Source organism: Lonchura striata, chromosome 6 (genome assembly GCF_050655825.1).
Source record: "Lonchura striata isolate lonStrDom1 chromosome 6, ASM5065582v1, whole genome shotgun sequence".
In the NCBI taxonomy this organism is placed as follows: domain Eukaryota; kingdom Metazoa; phylum Chordata; class Aves; order Passeriformes; family Estrildidae; genus Lonchura; species Lonchura striata.
Window position 1 is genome coordinate 25,411,099 of NC_140708.1, and position 21,548 is coordinate 25,432,646.

A 21,548-nucleotide genomic window follows, 5' to 3' on the forward strand; every position below is an offset into this window, starting at 1 on the left:
CTTCATTTAGAAACCAGAAACAAACCAGGATGAAAATAAATTATTTCTTTTGCCAGCTATTGGTATCTTTGTATTAACTTCATCTCCCAAATTTCACTGACTGAAGGCAGTCTAGCTAGACAGAGTAATACCTTTTAATTTGTATTTCTGCAGTTCTAAGACAGCTACCTGCAGATCAGTGTCACATAATGGTACATCCTATACAAACACTATTGAACATATGATCTTTTTTACTTAATATATTATGATCCAAATGAATAAACATTCTTTAACTACATTTCACCAATTCAAGTCATTGCCTTACTATGTGCATGCAATTCCTTCGTTGTGTTGTTACTGTTTTGAGGCAGAGAAAAACCCACTTTCCTGATGTAAAACATTCCTTTGTTTTTACTGGGTTTTATATTTGCACTGCTGTGACTTTCAAAGATGAGATGGACTTTCTTTTTCATAGAAGAAACTAGCAAAAGGGAAAAAATGGGGTATTCTGTCTGCTGCATGTGATTGACAGATAATTTAGAAAAGGAATGAAACCTAAGTATGTTGATTGATTCAACTGAAAAAAATATTGAAGGCAAATCCGTAGGGTTAAAGGGTTAGTAGTGCTGCTCAGTACATAATACATACCAGTGGTACTACCAGTTTATATAAGGCTGGAGAATATAAGTGATTTTGGGGCAGAAATTACTTAATACACCAACAGAGCTACCAGTTCCATGGCTCCCTGATGGGAGACTAGGACGTAGAAACATTAAGAGAATACAAATAACATGTAATTCGAAGGAAACCAGTAATTTTCTTCTCTTGTGTTGCTCAATTAACAATGCTTATTCATTACTCATAAGAACAAAATTGCTCACAGTATTCAGAGAAGTACTGGGGAGATGGTGCTCCAAAACTGAACTCTATCCATCAACTCATGGCTACAGAAGGGCCCAGACACAATGGTGGAGATCTTGCAGCAACTGGCTGTTGGCAGGAAGACAACAGCTTGATATAATGTATTCACAAGCTTCGGAAAGCTGCGCAGCCAACTCTTTCTTCCTTGCACGTACATAATTTCTTATGACAAAGGCAAGGACTGGATGGGAGCAAAATTGCTGGCAGAATAACTAAAGAGAATCTTCATTTCATTGAGTCACTTTGACTGAATAGAATGTGTATAAGTGATTCAAAAGGTAAGTAGGATTTTACAAATATAACAGGCACACAGATCAGCTTCTAATTGAAGGAAGATATTTGTTAATTGAGAAATTATCTTGAAGCGAAACTTCTGAAAATTTCCTACCAACAGGTCCTTCTGCAAAAGAATAAAACCTCCTCCAAATGAAGTTTATTTAGTACCTTCTCTCATAATGTCATTGGAAATGGCTGCTTCACAAAGTGTTCCACAGCATGCCAGTTAGTAAAGAAATTAAGTGTCATGCCCACGGAAACAGAAGCCTTTGGGTTCTAACATTATATGTAGAGTATTCTTGGGATTTCACTTCAACTACCAAGGATAAAATTTAGGTCCCAATCTTATATGAATTTCCTCTTAACTATGGGACGAGCTTTCTTGAATGGAAAGGTTCCCCAGATATATGAAACTTTCATCATAACAACAGCTCTGTAGGTTTTGAATTAATTGATTTAACTATTTCTAAACTGTGACTTGCAAAAGTAATGATGACCAAGACGAGCTTAAAGCTGATTAAATGTGATGGTAGTATTCAGACAGGGATTCAGATATGTCCATCTAAATAGTCTTGACAGCAGCTTTTGCCAACTTCTTATTTTCTTTTTTTTTTTTTCCTTCATATCTGCTTTGATCAACCTCTCCAGTGGAACTTTCGGGGATTTCCATGATGGTAGCATTTAGAATATGAAAGTGCCCTGCACAGTTCTAAGTCAAGTGTTTCTTTCAAACGAGATCAATAAATATGATTTCCTGTCTCAGTTCCCAAAAATTTAAATTCACCTAACAACAAAATGAAATGCACTAAGTAAGGTGTATGTTCTTATTCAAAGACTTTTATCTGCAGGTCTCCAAGTCAAGCTGAGTCAGTGCTTCCCAAGTTCTGTGTAGATCCTAAAAACATAATACAGATTTCTTGTCGACTCATTTAGCTCTTGTGTGTATCTTAAGTAAGAAGAGAACTCAAAAAATTGTATCCCTTAAATTAACTAGCTTAAAGAAACAATAAGAAATTTTCTTATATTTTATAATTTCTGTGGTTTAGGTACCTATGCCATTCCTTACTGTCAATGAAGAGATGGCATTCTGCTTACAGGTTACCCCTTTACACCATACAGCCTTTTGTGTACAATATACTATACTTTCCTTTGGAGAAATGACTTAAGCTTTTTGCCATAGATGATTCCATCTATGGAGTGGGGTGTCTTGAAGTTAAATAGCCATATGTATATAATTTATAATATAATTTATATATAATTTTTATATAATTTATATATAATTTTTGTTAAGTGAGGTATTGATAGAGCTAGCAAAGTAACAGCATTTGTACACTGAGGTTTTCAAACCTGTTTTCAAGTATGTTCCCTCATCATTAGTACACCATGATCTAGACCAAAAACCTGGTACATGATCAGCATGTTATTTACACTTCTCTGCTGAAAAGGGGGCATTTATATGAACTGAATACAACCTGTTTTGCACTGAATTTGACGAATGATTTAATGTCCCAAAGAATACACAGGCACCTAATACCCAGCATGTGTGCTTTAAGTTTCTGGCACTTACAGGGTCAGAATTTCATTACTATCAGGAAATTACTAACTTGCCATTCTGCTTTGATTCTGCAAATCCTTATCAAGATAGTGAATCCAAAGCCATGCTTGTTTTTGACCCCCTGCTGCTAATTTCTGTGCATTTGTTTCCCAAGCTTCCTAATTCTTACCAGCTGGCAGGTATAAATCCTATCCCAGTGATGAGCCAGCTTGCTTCTGTGTACAGAGCACTGATTGAGATCTTCCTCACAAGTATCTATACACACAGCTTGTGATTTGAGCCTATTGTGATTAACTACAGGCTTTGCAGAACATAGCTGAAAAGGAGAAATCAAAAGTAAGAGACTTTATTGGGGAATATAAGTATTTACAAAAAAGTTGTCACATTTGTGTGAAGAATTCCTGTTTACTTGGAAGAATATAGTACTCTGTAGAAATATGGTGTCTTTCCTGCAAGCCAGGTAATGCACATTTTGTTTGCAGTCATACTCAAATAACTTTATCATTTTAAACCCAGAGATGCATATGCATGCTACCATTGTATGATGCAAATATATGAGATATTGAACCTTGACTTGTGCCTGTTCTGCTCACAACGTGCCTCAGGCCCTCCTGCCTTAGTCAATTTATGGAGAAGGGAAAGTCCAGGAAGAACTGCCTTCCTCCTCCAGCAAAGTGAGGATCCATGCTCTGAAATCCAGGGACATGCAACTCCTGCTTTGTTGCTGTCTGAAACCTGAGCTCCTTCCTTTAGCTAAATAAGCAGCATTGCACTGAAAACTAGAGAAGCACAAATCCCATTACATAGCACCCTGAGGCTGGGCTTCATGTTACAGATGTAACATGCTCCTCTGCTTGTTCAGAGAAGCTGGAGAGTGCATAACAGGGGGAAAGGGATCAGTAAGCATTGTGAAAGAGCTTCTGTGAAGATGAAAGCTCAGCAACCATTTCCCTCAGGAAGCAAAAGATGAAATGTTCTATACTACTTTCTAATTAAAGATTCAAACTGTTGCCTTATGAAAAAAGTCTTACTTTTATCTTCAAACTCAGAAGTTTTTAAGACTTACTCCTAAACATACTGTTGGGGATTCTCCCTCTTGAAAACTCCTGATGTTTTTTCAGTTCAAGAGTCTTTCTCAGAACAGAGGTCAGGGTGTGTGTACCCCACTAATTTCAAAGCATAGGTACTCTGCGGGCTGGCAGCTTGTAAAGGAAGCCAGAGCACACCTTTAGAGCCCTCAGCCTCCAAGAGTTATGGTGAACAGGCTTGGCAACAGGCTGCAACTAATTCTCTGAGGTCTACTGAAGGGCTCAAGAGCATTCTCCACAGGCAACACAGATGGCAAGATCTTTGGCAGGCTGCATGTTTGGGAATCAGAGACAAGCCAGAGCTGAAACGTAGTTACTGCTACAGGAAATTAATGAAAATTAAACACTGCAAGCATAACAGTGGGGAAGACTGAACTGTCACCCTGCCTTTAGTGTCAGAAAATCCTGTGCCTGGGATTGAAGCCCAGTGGTCTGTTACACAGTTCCTACCTACAAGAAGTTACTTTTGAGTTTGTCAGAATGACAGTGCTTCAGTAATGAATGGGAAGAAAGAAGAGGGCTATATTAAGTAGTAATAACAATTTCCTCTTTCAAATAAATTTACATTACATTTTTTGCATGGAATACTACAGTTCAAAAGGTTAGTAATATTTCTCACCAGTAAACACATTCCAGTATAAATGGACAAGCAACCAAATAAACTATCAATTATTCGGAATTAGAAGAAAATCTATTATACTTCTAAATATCAGGTGTCAATTTGCAGATGGAATACATGTTTTATACTACCAATAACTTCAGTTCAGAGAAGTGACACATGCTTATGTACACACATCATAAACAAAAGTCTGACAAAAATCTACCTTCTAATGTTTCTATAATAAATTACTCTCTATATTAATCATATTGATTGTGTCATGACTTTGTCTACAACTTATCTCTAACACTGAGAAAATACAAACAAAAACTCCCGAAAATCTTCTAAAATTTCCCCCCACACTTTAGCAGAGCTTATGGACATAGATGATCACAGCCCTTGGTCTTCCATCTGAAGGACACCACTATCAGACTGTAAATTCTGTTTGCCATGTGGGTGGAGATAATGCTACTGTGGTTGCTTAACTCTGGAGTTACCAATAGCATAGGATCATTTTCACTTGAAACTGCTGTCCTTTGCAGGACCAACACTGACAGCAGCTGGAAGGTGTTAACAACATGTACTTAAGTGCCAAAAGAACACAGATAAGACACAGTTCTCCTCAACCCAGCAAAACAAGGAAATTCCACAAATCATCAAGCTAGATGAGATAGTAGAGGAAGACACCCCTAAGCAGTGCTGATGGTGGACAGTAACATTAGAATCAACTTGTCAAGTCAAAAGTGAAACAAAGTTAAGCTATGTTGGCAGTTTAGTTATAGTTCTGCAGGAAATAATTTTATTTCAAGAATAGGTATTTGTTAGCACCCACTAAGTTAAGAATCAGGACATTTGGCCTAGAACAGCAAGCGTTGAACTCTTAGCCTACTACAAGGTTATTGTTCTTGTCCACTACATTGGCTCTCTAAAAAATAACAAACAAATTATAATATTCATGTCTTACCCTCACAGTACTTAAATGTACAGGACATACAAGAAACTGCCTCACATTCCAGAACTGTAACCCTAGTCTTTAGGCACTAAAGAACAGATCATAACTAGGAAAAAACTAATTAATGTCAGAGGCTGTGCTTCCTCCTCAGAGACGATTCAAGTAAGACAAACTAAGACTTGCTTACTTTAGAAGGTTAATTCCAATTGACCTAAGATCTGAATTGGTAGCAAAGTCCCCATAGTTGATTCCCTCCTCACTTTGGGCAACTGCACTATTTACCCAGGTTCTCTGCACAGCCAGTAGCAAGAAATGATTGTCAGAGAGCAGTGCAAGTTGTAGGAGAGCTGGGTCATCTCCACAAGATGCCAGAGACCATTCTCTGTAAAGCAGCACATGCCACTTTGATAATTGCCTTGCTGAGATGGCCCCTCAATGGCTTTAAGTGGGGTCAAAGGGTGCACACAGGTGTGACCTCAGGTCATACGCTAAGACAAGTGGCATAAGGCATGACACAATTACTGCAGCTGCACAGGACCATTATTCTGCCCCAGTTTTCTACCTGCTAAACTAGCTGGAGCTGCAAGTTTCTTCCTAGATGATCAAGTGGGATCAGCTAACTCCACCAAGCCACTTGTGTAAGATGCTGAGATACTGTGGTGATGAAAATAGCACAAAAATCTTTATTGACTAGGGTTTCTTCAGATTACAAAGATCTTTAAAGAGCATGTTAAGTATGACAAAAGCTTACGTGGAGAACAGTATAAAGAGACAGAGATGACTCAAATGGATCATTGGTAAGTGCTTGCTCCTTTGTGATTTCTGTCCTCTTAGAGCTTCCTGCTACTAACTACTGTTGTCTTAGACACAACTCTTCCTTGTGCCAGCTGTTTCTGTTTGCTCTTCTATGTCTGTGGAAAGAAGAAGGAAAGTGGGCGTGCTGGGGGCAACATGCTGGCCACACACTGTCTTCAGGGAAAGATAGAGGATCAAGACCTGTTAGGTTGAAAATACCTATGGCAATTCTTCTCAAAGCTGCTCCTCCCTACATGGTAATCATTCACGTGCAGCTCCTCTCTCTGTCTTCCAAGCTGGCTCCCTGTGACTTTACTTCGTTAGTAATATGTGCTATAATGTCCTACTGCCCAATCCTCATTAATCTTACACACTGCACTAGTACAGCACAGAGTAGCAGTTGTTGAGATAACTGGCTTCCATTAGCAACCATGTGATTGGCAGGACGATAAAGTCTTTTCCCTTGCAGGTCAGCTGCTTTTTAAGAAGAGGGCAATCCTGCTGATCCATCTTTTAGCTACAGTCTCTCACTGAGTCCCAAATCTCCTGCCTTTTAGCTTTGATACGGTTCAAGCTTTCCCCCTTGTATCAGCCCCTACCTGTCATCAGCTCCTCTGTACCAAACAGCCAATATCAGGAGTTTGACCTCAGGGCACAGTCCGGGTGGGCAGGTAAAACCTGACCACTGGACCTACTTCCTTATCTTTCATATCCTGCAATTCATGAAGAAGTATCAAATTCAAACTAAAAAACAGAAGCATGACCTTTTATAAGGACCTTCTGAAAAAGGCTCTGTTGCCTTTCTAAGTATTCTTGAAAAGAACTGTCATCTACCCTATTAAGACAGAAATGGATCACAAATAAGGAGAAGAGGGAAAGCACTGAAAATCCTAACTAAATGGTAGAAGTTTTTGATGTGTGCTTGAACTGCCTTTTGGTGATGCACACAAAAATATAGTAAAAACCAAACCAAACCAAATATGCTAGAACTGTTCTACATCTGCAAGCTCCAGTTGCAACCCAACAGAGTTGCTCAAAATTTTGCTGTTTATAAAGCATATTAAGTCAATCAAACTCACATGACCTACAGAGCATCCTCTGTAAAGTGCTTGAGAGAATTCTAAATATAAATTGCTAACATAAACAACATAATACCTATTTAAGTGACATACTCCCCATTAGTGCTTAAAACATACAAAAATCTTTATTTCCTGTAGCAAGTATGTACACACCCTGCCCTCTTGCATATATGGAAATCATGTTTTCCCTTCAAACAAACGAAGGCTCTGCAAGGACTCCACTTAGGTGGATGACAGAAATGGTGACAAAATCTCAACATCCTTTCCCTTCAATTGAAATTATCTAAGTACAAATTGGAAGATGTTTAGTCTCTTTTAACACTGACAATAAAAAGAGAGTTAAAAAAGAATCCAAAAGAGGAAGGCTGCTAGTCAAGATGAGACTTGTGGCACGAACAAGTCTTGTAGCCATAATCCTGTATCCTTGTCACACAGCACACACTTATCCCACTGTAGATATTGTTCATTATTATATTACTGTAAGAATCTAACAGAGAACCCTACTTTTTTAACTTTTTAATTTAAAAACACACTTTAATGAAGTTCTTTCTAACTACCAGGAGAAATCTGAATATTTTTGCCTCAAGAATCTTCCCTTCTGAAATGCCCTTTAATAATCTTGTTGTGAAAAACAAATTATTAAAAATTATTAAAAGCAAAAATATTCTTGCTATATAGATAATTTGGTATGGAATTCTTTCTACTTTCTCTTATTTTTAATGACTTTGATAGGCTCGTAATGGCCCTGTAAAATAAGACCAACATCTGCAGAAGGGTAAAGATCCTCCATGTGCAGTAAATTACCCATTTAACTATTTAAATTATACTTACACTTATAATTCTATGAAATAATAAATCCTTTGTAAAAGCTAACTTCAAACATGAAAAGGTTTGAAGATCCTTTGTTATGGTGGTTATACTGTCCAAATGTACAAAGATTTTAGTAGACAGTAGTCTGGGAAAACTTTCCCAAGATCTGTGTAAAAGTGCTTCCAATATTACAGCATTTAAAATATAATTAAATTAAATTTTATGTAAAATAAAGATCATCCAGTTGGAATAAAGCTGCTTTCCAACAGTTTGAAAGAATTCTATGTAACAAATTCAGGAAAGGAAATGTTAAATAATACCACGCCTCATTCTGCTATCCAGAGTAGTTTTGTAGACAGGAGCAAATTATCAGAATGGAGTCAGACCAGCACACACCATGATGACATGCACACTCTTGCAAAAAGGCATCACAGGATCTTCACAACATTGTCAGGACCAAAATTCAATCCAATATTCCTGTAACAGTACTTCCAGTAGCACAGTGCCCCCTAACCACACACTGGAGAAGCAGTTTTATACTAAATTAGAGGGAATAGTGCCACTAACAACACTTCAAATAACTGCTTTTCACAACTAATTACATGGGAATGCAGAACCATGAAAGGTTCTTGAATTTAATAACTTCAGCATTGGTCAGAAGGGGAAATTAGAAGGATAGAAAACACCAGCTAGTGTCTTACTTGTCTGAGGTCGATGAAAGCTAACTGCAGGGTGTCTCCCTGGAATCCTGGCACAGGCTCAGAACTAGCAAACACTGCAAAAAAAAGGTTAAAATATTACGGATGTAGATTTTTTCTTTTAATCTAGCAGAAAAATCAAGCTCTGTGCAATATAAATGCTAGGCAGCACAGTTTCATATTAATAGTTTAATAACTCACACTGATTAAAATTAAACAAACCAACAAACAACCTTTCAACAGTTTCTCCAATAATCCCAAAGAATAATAATTTTAGCACTATTATTAGAAATTTTGCTTAAAATTCTAACCCAGTAGTAATGCTACGACCACAGAAACCAAGATATTTTTTAGCCTGAGGTGCATGATTACTGAAGAATTTCAAAATAATTCCAATTCCATGGCTGTCAAAGTATTTTCAGGCATCTGCCTTTGTTACAGCAAACCTCCACCTCCAGCCAAATATCATTAAAGGACAAACACTAAAGTGGGAGTTGGTTTCATGTGTAGACAACAAGTAGAAAGCCCTACATGCCATGGTCAGGGCAGAGCTGAAATGCCTGCTCATGCCTTTTAGCCTGCTTATCAGTAATGAACTTCTGCTCATGCTGAATTGGCTGTCAAAATTGCAGGTAAAAATATATTCATAATACAAAAAATGGCAACATGGTAAGTGAAAGAAAGTCAGCTACTGATATAACTAAGGAAAAGATCAATAGTCATTAAAATTAAAAATAAATATACATTTTGTTATTATCCCAGACACAAGTTAATAACAAACAACCACTACCTCACATCCTCATTCAGGTTAGGTATCTTATTTCAAAGGAACTTGAGAGTATTTTTCTTATGCCCTTCAGGTACAACTCTCAACAAAACAAAGTAGATACTACTGCAACAGCTTTAGAGAAGCATCAGCCAAGGCAATGAAAGGTAATTTTTTTTCCCAAGTTTGAGAAACAGGTCATTCAATGGTAAACAAAACATATGAATCCAATTTCCAGACCCAGTGCTAAACTCTACTGTTCTTAATACTAACATTTAGAAGTTATTTTAAATCCTTAATATATTTTTTTAAAGGCTAGTTAGAAATCATGGATTATGTAGAGGCAAAATCCAAAAAAACACTGCTGTCTGAGCTAACACGATGGTAAAATAATGGCCTCAAACATTTACTTCTGAATGTGTGTTTCAACCTAAAGCAGACTAATGAATTCAAACTGACTATTTCACAAGTCTAAAACACAATTTTAGATAATGGCACCTATTTAAATGGAACAAGAAACTACTAGGACCATCTCAGAATACTTAAAAATAGCTTAGTAATAGATGGATATGGTATTAGAATAGCAGCTTTACCAGTAGAAGCAGAATTTATTACTTGTATTACACTAGTGCAAAAGTTGTTTCATGAGAGTCATGTAATAGGAGAATGAATTCAACTGCAATACAACCTTATTATTTATCAACTGAAGAAATAAAAAATAACTATCAAATGCTTAGGGAGACCACTGTAATATCACAGACAAGAACTGGTAACATTGGCAAATGCTCACTAATTACGGTATTCACATGTGGATTTGAAATTGTCCTGGTCCTCCTTCTTTATAAGTAATACCAACTTTCTAATGGCATTTTCACAGAATTTTAATTGATCACAAACATGCCTTTAAAAAAAAACAGTAGAAAAAACATACCTTAGGCTCAGTATTTTATAGGGAGAGTTTTCTCATAATAAACTCTTTAAATCAGCAAAGACTAATCAGCTTGTACAATCACCAGCCTGCAGAATGACGAAGATGCCTAAGCCTAGGAACCTTAGGCACCCTACTGAACAACCCAGGCTGAAGGCCTGTGTGTTACATGGCTGTCTTCTGTTTTTCATGGCCACTAGGAACACCCTTTTGTAAGGACAGCAAAGCTGGCTCTGAGCTCAGCCAAACCCAGTTTAACATGGAACACCACACTCCAGCAGGGAATCCTAAGCAAAGCTCCACAGCAAACAGATGAGGAGAGACAAATGAGTTCGGAGCTATGACAGGACATTAATAAGAAGGATATGCATGATGGTCAAAGGGGGTCTTTTTTACACTCCTTAAACCAGATCATCTGAGCTGGTCCCAACTTTCTGCTCATACACAGCACACTGCCACCAGCTTCCCCCACCAGAATCCCAGCTCTCAGCCACTCCAGAATTATAGCTAGCACTGGGAAAAAGAAGATAATGGCAAGAAAGGGGTTACAGAACTGAAAAATAAATATAACTGAAAACTGTGACCTTCAGAAAGTCTTTTCAGCTTGCTTTTGGCACTTTTTACTTCGGGAGATTTCTTCCTACAGCAGAATAATCTTACATGCCACAGGGCAAATATTTGCATCTTTTATGTGCTCATCAGGCTAAGACAGTTTGGAATTTATCCTAATGCATTAAATAATGCAGAATAATTTTGTTTCTCTACATAATACTTACTAGCATTGTAGCTGTAGAACAAGAAGCACGTCATGTACCAAACCTAATTGTTGTACAAGCTTTGTTCTCTTAAACTGCAATTTTATACTATGAATGCATTTACAACATTAGGGACACTCATTATAGCACAAACATTTATTCTCACATTTGGAACATTCTGACAGGTGACTACAATAGAATTTGTTTCATTATTATAATTTCATGAGTTCAGAGGGCAAAAAGATAATCTACTTATGGTAACAGTCAGACAGTTCCCCCTCCACCCTCAGTGCAGGGCTTTTAAGTTTTGCTAACAATTTTACAAAGCTAATTAAATATTTTCTACTGCACAGCATATTAGGAAGATATAAGAACAGGATTAACATTCTTAATGTCTTTGTCCTAAGGGCCCTTTTCTAGATAGTAATGAAACACTGTCATATATACATCTTTTAAAATATTCACCCCCTACAATCATTCTAGGCTTAAAGAGGATTTGCAGGGGTAGGGGGCTGGTTGGATGTTTGGCTTAATGTGCATAAAAGCATTCTGGAATTTTACAATATAGGAGAATGAAATGCAAAGATCACTATTAAACTGTCACTCTTAAGGGCAAACAACTAGCTGTTCAGCAGTTTGAATCAAAAACTCAAATGTTTGGGAAAAATCAGTTGAAAATATACATTATATGAATCTGGTATTCACAAGGGTTTTGTTCATCTTCTCTTCCTCTGCTTTGTTGATATTGTGTATTTAGAACAAGAACAATGTGGGTCCTCAGTATGCACAATCCCAACATACTTCCTTGTAACAAATGGTTTAGAAATATAAAGAAGATAGGATCAAATGAAACAAATATACAAAAACAGACTGGAAGGTAACACATCAATTATAATGATGAATACAAACATTGCAAAGATTACTTCAGTCCATTTTCTTTTGAATATTTTGCTTTGATCTTATAATTACATTTTGTATTCAGGACATATGAGAATTTACATATATATATATATATAAGTATTAATGGCGATCTTAACATAAAGGCTGTATCTACTAAATGGAATTTAAGACACTTTTAACTGTAAATTGCACTGAATTTCTACACAATTCTACATTTATTAACAGGCCTCTTAAATTTATTGGCTCAAAATCCTGTCTTTTAGACATCATCTGGTTGTACCTCACTGTTGGTCTGGGCATTCAGTACCTAATTCTTGACAAATAGTTTAGCTGCTCAGTGGAAGAAATGAAAAACCAGACTCCAGACTTTGAATCAAAAGCTAAATGAGGACAGCTTAACTCCAGTCTCATGGCATTGACTCACAGGAGGGACAGCAAAGCTACAGAAGTATTTTTAAAGGAAGAGCAGAGAATCCCGTGACTGTCTCAGCTGCCTCAGCCACTTTGCAGCCCTGCTGGATGCTCCAGCTGTTCAAACAGGCCTGGGGGGAGCCTTGCTGGGGGAGCTGCCAGCTGGCCAGGCTGCAGCCCCAGCTCCAGCGAGGTCTCGCTGCTTCCTGCGCCGCGCCTGCTGCCAGATGTGAGCGGCAGATGAAGGATGGCCTCCAGCCAGTGAAGTTAACCTGGCTGCCCAGAAGGGAGAGGAGGCAGGTAAAGCAAGGGGCCCCCAGAGAAGAATATGGTGCCTTTTCAAGGAAATACAGGATCTGGGTTCCTCAGCTTCTGGCATGCCCACCTGGACTCTGGGCTCAGCAGAGAACACTTTGGTCAGGACATCACTTGCTCTTGGATGCTGCTGCTCTCCAGGCAGTGGGGGAAGGAGGGACTGCCAGGAAGCCACACAGAGGGCTGATCAGGAAAACACCGAGTACCCAGCTTTGCACTAACTCTCCACTAACCCTTGCTTGCTTATAGGCAAGACCCAAAACCTTTTCACCCTTTCACATATGGGTGCAGAAGGATGCCCACTCACCTATATTTCATTCTGTCAATTAATCCTGCCTCACAATTAATCTATGTTAAAACACATCAATAAAAAAAAAGCAAAAACATTTAGCTCCTCCAACAATTACAACTTTAGACAAGTTCAAATTTCTTAATAAGAAGCTGATGTAGGCTAAGCAGATCTGGATGGTGTCTGAAAAGCTCATTCTGTATTATGCATACCTTTCTCCCAGTAACCCACATTTGAATTTCATCTTCAAGAAACAGAAACACCCCTTCCCAATCCATTTCCTTCCATGAAGAACCAAAATGTAATATTCAAGCAAAAGACTACTCTTTGGATTTTATTCAATGGGACTCAGTGCATTCTATTTTCTGAACAGTGTTTCAGGAATCTCAATCATCCTAGTGAAAATAATAGCTGAGAAAGAATGGTAATACAGGGGTAAAACACCGCTTTAGGTTATAAAATTTGCAGAGAAAGTAGAGAAATACTTTCATTAGAACAGGACAAACTGAAATCAAACTGAAATCTTTTTGGAACGTTTGGAAGGAAACAAAAAACATGCTAGAAGAAGAGCAAGATGATGGAAAACTTTTTTTTTTTTCCTAAGAAGAGCACTTACTGACTTTAACAGACTGCTGGATTGTTGTTTGTAATGTTGATTACTTTTAAACAGAAAAGGAAAGAAACTAATGAATTATCACATTTTTCTGATTTTATTTAGATCTCTCCAGTTCATATTAGACAGAATAAAACTATAATGATCAGAAAAAAAATACTACAATATTGGCAAGAATTTTTAAAAGTTTATGTTCAGATATTAATAAGTTTCTACATGTCATCTAAATTCTTAGTTCAAAATTCATCTGAGTATACTCCATTGTAAGTAAAATGTCAAACCCATTAATACAATACAGTAGAAAACTCCCAACAGTTGTGAATTATTCGCACACTCTAAGCACTAATTGAAATGTCACTGTCGTATCCATTAATCCCAAAGCATCAAAGAATAAAGCTGGGGGAGGGTGATGAGCAAGAACATAAATCACAGGCATCACAGTGAGGCCTGGAATGTGCCTGTGATGGACCTTATGAATGAAACCACATCAGCAAAGCAGTCTGACCAAAATCTTGTGTCACTCCTTTATTCCACAGACTGCAGAATGTGGTTTGTTGCAACACACTATTCTGACAAGCTTCCATAATTGTACTTAAACTACTCAAAGGGTTTCTGTTTCTATGTAAAACCTTTCTTTTTTTTTCCTAACATGCTTTAAAAGCTTTTCACAGAGGAAGAAATGAAGTTCATTCTATTAGCACTTATATAGCCCATGCTAGAAATTACACAGTGGTGGAAAAATGAGTTTTTCAGTTTTTAAGTTACTAGCTTTCTGAAACTTTCTTATTTTGGCCAAAGTTTTGGTATGTCCTGTCCATGCCATATACTCAGAATAACAGCTACATATGAAAAAGTATGTCATTTTACATATATAATATGTTATATAATTTTATTTATATAATTTTATATAATAATATATTTATGTTATATAATTTTATTTAGTTTAAAATAATGAAATGTTATCATTTTATACTAAATAAAATTCTACTAAGATTTCTTCACTGAATAAAGTTTCTGCTGTGCATCAACCAAAGATGCTAGATAGAATGGTAATAGAAATTAGGAGAACACTAATCAGGGCACATATCAACCTTGGCCTGAGAAGAAGAAGGTCTGAAAACAACCCAAAGACCAGACAACAGCTGGAAACAGTGGAACTTCCCCCTTCTTTGCTGTGAAGATATTGTGAAAGTCACCTGCAAGACATGCATTTTATCCCCTGTACTGCTAGAAATCCCAGGGTGAAACAGGGCATTGGTCATCTACAGAGAGTAGTGAACTACTGCATTGTTTACAGCTGTTATTTTAAATATTAGAAACAATTAGAATAATATTGTAAAGGACAAGTTTTCTTCACTGTTACACTATTTGTTCAGAAGGCACATGATGGTTTAGTGGTTGCATTAATTCACCTTGTTAAGATGAATGATTATGATGTCAGTATTATGAATAAGATATCATTTCTCTTTTAACAACTGGTATCTTTTTTATATCTAGGAAACTACAAAAATGCATAAACACACTCCTATATACCTACCTGAAAAATACACTATTAAATTTGCAACATCAAGCATACTAAAAGTAAGAAAAGTCAATTCGTTATCTGTTTGGTTACCGTGTACAAGCACAAAATTTTAATGTCACAATCACAAATATTCTATCAATTTGACCCTGAAAGGCCCTAAGGCTGGACAGTGAGGGACTGTCAGAAAGATGCCTGCTCTACCTGTTACTGAGTTCAGCTGGAATGTAACAACTAAGGCAGGAGAAGGAAAGACAAGTATATGGTTGAAATGTCAAAAACATCCCTATGTCTGTCTCTAGACTCCCACAAGAACATTTTGTGATGCTAACCAAATTGCTTGAAATGAAATTTTCAGTTCCCATAGGTGGCTTCTAATGGAGTAGTCACCAATTTTTTTCATGTATCCAAACTAAAAGCCTCAGGATCTGACTTGTATAACTGCCTCATTTTACAGCTGTCACCAAAATCATTGAGATCTATGCTTCAAATACATAACACAAAAGATACCTCGGGAAAAAAAAAAACAAACAAAAAAACCCAAAAGCAGAGCAGAAGAATCTGAAAATACACAATGGAAAAAATCTCTAGTGAACCTTTCCACTGTATCTCAGTCATCAACTATACAACCATCCCTAACACGTATTCTTGGAACTTCCTTCCTACAGATCAACAGCTCAATCCTGAGCCAAGAGCTCCATGCAAAACACAAGGTAATTAATGCTGCCTTCAGTCCTGTATTGAACCAGTTTATAATTCTGATACCATATTTTAAACAGTGACAGTAAAACAACATCTGTTGTCTACTAAATGAGTACCATTATTCCACACAGAAAGACAGTAGCAGTTCTAGGAGTGAGGAAACCCTACTTATCAGCACATTTAAAATCTGTATCATTATAGATGAACTCCAGAGGAAACATTAAAATTTCATAGACATTTGACCTTTTTTTCTTAACTGTTAAAACATAATATTTATGTAGTAGTTTTGGGCAATTTTGTACTAAACCAAATCTTTACTGGTTATAGTGATTATGATCCCATTAGGAGTAACAACAATGAATGTTTCAATTGAGATATTTTAGTTAAAAGTTTCATTAAAAACATTTCCCAGGAATGCCAACATACTTACTTATAAATACTTTTACAAGAAGATGTACTGTAATATTATTTTTAATAAAGGCAAAGTTTTAGTAGATTATGGAAAAGGATCACTATATAGCTTACACTAAGTAAGTTTTTTCAATGTTAAGACCAATACAGATGGGAATATATACTTACATTCACACTGTATCACATCTAAATTAAACTGCTGAATTGCTCCCATACTTATTTGTTTTAATTCACTGTCCAGTAGCATCTGCATTAGGGACATTGAAAGATGCTGGCAGGCTGACATGCAAGCCGTCTGGGCCACTTTTCCCTAGTAGAAAAAGTAACAAGTTTTACAATAGAAACAAATGATATGTCACTAAAGAATTACTCATCTGATTTGATTTTAATACACATTCTAAGTCTCAATGATACAAAACTTAGATTAAGAGGAGAGAGATCACATTCCTGTTATTTCTTTGACCTATTAGATTTGTTCCTATTAGACCAAACAGAGAACTAGATTAAATAGATGTTAAAGCAATTATTGCTATTTCTTCCAGCAATCCAACAGTCTTCATAAATACAAGGACACTTCCAAAACAATGACAATTAAAGTTGCTGAAGCATATGAATAGCTTTGTGGATTTATTTAAGTATTTTTAACCCAAACAGAATGAAATCAAGAATGTAATGAAAACCAACATGCAGTATGTTTTTAACAATAGCAAATTAAATAAACTCCCAACTTTATATAAACCAAAATGATTGCAGTTAGTTGGGGCATTTCTTTTAAGATCTTGTGCTAATTGTTGGTAGTTTAATTGCTCAGATCCCATCTCGATGTTTACTGCTAAATTATTTTAAAAATTCATGCTACTCCATTATCTCAGGTGCTTAATAAATCAGTGCTGCCAGTGACCAACTACTTACAAAATGAAATGTAGCCCTCTGCTGTACAAAATAGAAATAATTTCCCAATCACAGTCTAGCTGGCAATATTGCTCTCCCCATCATCTATATGTATTGAGACAATTTTTCCAACATGAGACCAAAAATTAAAACACAAAGTCAGACATTAACCTGAATAAATTATTTAGAATTTAGTACAATAAAATTTAAAGATAACAAAATTCTACCTTAAAGTTAAGAAAACCACTTGAGACCAAATACCAAACCAGATGGCACCATTCTATTCACAGCACTGCCATCTCTAAAAACAGAGTGATCTTGGGTGTCAAATACAACCATATAAATTTCTGTAGTTTAATGTTTAATCACTCTTTTCAACGGATGTGTACGTTGCAATGATATTGAAACAAAGGTAACAACATATTTACACAAAAGAAATCACAGTAACATAACAGAGCTACTGGAGCACATGGCACTATTGTTTTACTTCTACTCATCAGTACAGTGATGTCACCTGTTTCTCTAAAGTAATGGTTCCCCAGCTGTTTTCTGCAAAGTCAGGTTGATCAGTTCACTGTTAACTCCCAGAGACACATATAAATAATGAACAATGATAATGGACAGTTCACTGTCCCCAAAAGTTTGGAAAGTTCTGCTCCAGCATGTGAAGAGCCAGGTCTTGCCCTTAATAAGTCAACTTGCTAAGATGATTGAATTTTCATGTGCATACAGAAAGTAAATTTGGCCCCAAATATTTCACGCTTGAAAAATCCATTATTTGTTAAAAGGTAATTAAAATATAGTGAATACAATAGAAAGCCTTCAACTCTCCTCACATTCACACTGAAACATTAAAAGTCTGTTGCTAATTATTTTCTAGCATTAGGACACCTTGAACTGTAAGGAGCTTTTTATTAAAATGACATGTCAGTTTCTTAATTGAAAATCTCAGAAAAGCAAATAAGATATTTGAGCAAAATAGATGAACTGACAACAAAGAATGTAGGAAACAATACAAGAACAGCATGCTTAAAAGTCTCCCAAACCCAACAGCAATTATACTGGGAGACATGCAGCTCTATTCCCCAAGCAGAACAATATCAATATGAATGGGGGGGGAAAGAAGAAAAAAAGAATAGGCAAAAAAGGAAGAAAAAAGGGAGGTGAGAAGGGGACTAAATGGGCCACAGTTCATGTAATTACAGTGTAGTGCGCTTGAAATACTTAATGGAAATGTCATTTTGATTTAATGGAACAACTAGTGCATCTCTGTTTAATGTACTGCTCCATCAAATCAGCTCCATGTCCTATTTATGCTGCCACTATAATGTAATAAAAGTTCAACCAGATTAATAGGTTGTCATGAAAAATTTTAACATTCAGTTTATTTCATATGGAAACAATGTTTACTCCTCTGCTACCTTAAATAGATGACAGAATTTTATATTTCTAACAAGATGTACAGTTAATTGTTACATTCTGGCAAATATCAATAGTACTGGAGCACAAGATAATGGTTACAATACAGAAATGACACAGCTGAACCCACTCAGACTTTAAATAAGTATCAATACATGTACATTTAATGTTGGTTTTGAAGTATAAAATGGAAACATCCTAACATATAAACTATTTCCAACTATGTAACTTGAACTACAGGCTTATTGTTCAAATGACACATCAACAAACACTACAAGTTTACTATATACAGTAGATACTAAAAATCACTTAATATTCTCAAATTCAGAGAAAAAATAAATCTACGTATATTTATCAAAATGCTGAATTTTAACTAAGAGAAATGTGAACTATACTATGTTATCCTCTTCAAAATTCAGTGCTTCCCAGTTCAAATTACACTGGATGTATGATACCAAGAAAAGAATAAATTTAACATTTGTGTTTGAAAAATAGAATCTAGTTAAAAATTCATCTCCAAATTTCCAACATCTACCACATCATCAATTCCTTGTCAGTTTTTCATAAAGCATTTTGAAGAGGAAATATAAGGATTTGTGAACATAGCAGTAACATTTCTCAGGATTGAAAAAATATCAGTTAATTTTAAAACAATCTTGATGTTTTGTTTTTTTGCTTTTTTCAATTACTATTATTATTCAAGGGGGTGGGGGTGGCCATGGCTATCTAGCAATTAAATACCTATATTCAAAGCATGCAGAGATTCAGCAGGCTTCTCACATTTGCCCTAGTTGCCTCCCATTTGGAGACACTACTATTGTCTCTGCTGTGCCTATGCTAATTGCTCCTATCTACAAAACCTATTCTTCCACTCAGTCAGTGTAAAGTTTAGGAAACAAGGACCCTATTCTATAGGCAAAAACACCTGCTAACAGTGTTAAAGGCAACTGTGTTTTCACCCAGCCTCCACATTTTGCTGAAATACAAGTTTGTAAAAAGAGAAAACCCTTAGACAAACTTCTTATATTTCAAAGGAGCTTGTAAAGAGAATCTGCTGACATATTAAATCCTTTTTTATAGAACCCAAAAGCTTTTCTCCTAAGAACAATTGTAGCAAAGAGACATTTGGCTCCTAGGAAATTCCCAAAGGGTCAGCCATATGCATCCTTGCACGGCACCTTCGTGGTGCTGCTTTCTAAAGCCCAAGCTAGCTGTCTCAAAAGCAGCTTTCATCATTCACTGTGGTGTCAGTCAATATGATTTATGGACTGCATTCAACAAAGTCAAAGCATATAGAATGAGAAATATGACTACAATCTGCTAATTTGTTTTGTATTGAGCTACTTAGGAGTCAAAGACCTGATGTCAGGCTGAGACCAGCAACACAATTAACCAGCCAGTGACAGATTCATCCATCCTCCCTGCCAGGCTATGCCAATCAAAGACAGCATGAAGCAGCAGTTGCAGAAGTCACTAAGAAAACCCATTCTCTAAGTAGCCTGTGGAGGCTGTTGATTGACAGTTTTTGAATATAGCTGCAGAAAACCACCACCCCTTCACCCTCACTGCAAGCTGTGAAATTAGGCTTTTGCTGCCAATCACAGAAACAATAAAATAACACAAACTGCCATCCTCAGCATAAAAAGAAAATAACAAAACTTACCCGTTAAATCTAAGATGCTAATGTGAAGAATTAATTTAGCAATATGAAATAACAAAATGTTATTCTTTCTGAAAATGCAAATAAATTAAACATACAAATTTTATCACTCAAGGTGAAAAACTCCAAATTTTGAACTATTGATAGAATACAAGTATACTAAAAATATGAATGGAACTTTTACAAATCAATTTTAGTTCCAGTCTCTACCCCAAATGTTACCAAAACAATTAAAAATACCTAACTAAAAGTAATTTGTAACTGTCACTTTTCAATGGCCACTCTTTTTCAACTTTGTATTGACAAGGCACATATCTAGAATAAAAATTCAGCTAATTCTGAACTTAGATTAAAACCACTTACATATAGACCCATATAATTTCAAGTTAATTCATCTGGAAATACAAGAAAAGTCTTTCCCTAACTCTTCAAAATAAAACTAAAAAGGGTAGTTCCTTAATAACAAATTTGATCATCCAATTTACTTCATGAGATTAATGGCTGTATAATGAAACTTTAATTTGCTTTTTGATTCAAATAAACTAATGGCACTATAAACTGTAAGATTAACTTAAAATGGGACATAAATGTAATCCCAAAAGACTAAGTTCTTGTGAATTCAGAAAATAGAACCATTAAGAACTGCATGACTTTCCAATTATAACCTTCCCAGAGCCACACAGCTTCTGTGTTTTACATTGCTGAAATTCTGCTAGCCCTCGAGCATGAAATAACCAGCAGCCTGAGACCTATACAATACTACCAGGAATATTTCTACACAAAACACAGAGCTCATGACACCAGAGCTTATGCTTGACAGTTCACCAGCATGCTGAGTATTCAAATGATGGAAGTGTTGATTGCAATGAACTACCATTGTCAAGTAGTCCAACCTTCTACGTGGAGCACTGTTGCCAACAGCACTTCAGGTCCTTTGACCTTTTTTCCTGTGGACCCTTCCAAGTTACTGAGGATGGGAATTCAGCAGCCTCTTTGTGCAATCTCCTTCAACTCTGCACTACTCTCTTTAAGCACATTTTCCTTCTAATATCAAAGTTATACCTCTCAGGCTTCAATCTGTGATCACAGCCACATCTGAATTTGTCAATCCAGCCAAGAAGTTTGGCTCCATCAATTTTGTATTTGTTCTTCAAGAAGTTGTAGGCTGCCACTGGATCTCTCCTCAGCCTTCTCTTTAACAGACTGAAACTCCAC

General features: G+C 36.3%; 1 protein-coding gene across 12 annotated transcripts in view; it reads right to left on the minus strand.

The window, feature by feature from the left end:
• The window catches only part of EXOC6 (exocyst complex component 6), an 87,388-nt gene that overhangs the window by 15,532 nt on the left and 50,308 nt on the right, over positions 1 to 21,548 (minus strand). For 10 of the 12 annotated variants that reach the window (XM_077784642.2, XM_085582541.1, XM_077784641.2 and 7 more), the window contains 2 exons: positions 16,532 to 16,673; positions 8,755 to 8,828 (listed from right to left, as the gene is read on the minus strand). In XM_077784642.2, the coding sequence (XP_077640768.2) occupies positions 8,755 to 8,828; positions 16,532 to 16,673 (216 nt within the window). Of the gene's footprint in view, positions 1 to 8,754; positions 8,829 to 16,531; positions 16,674 to 21,548 lie in introns of those variants that run through there. The other 2 variants (XR_014956146.1, XM_085582549.1) reach the window with 2 other exon arrangements.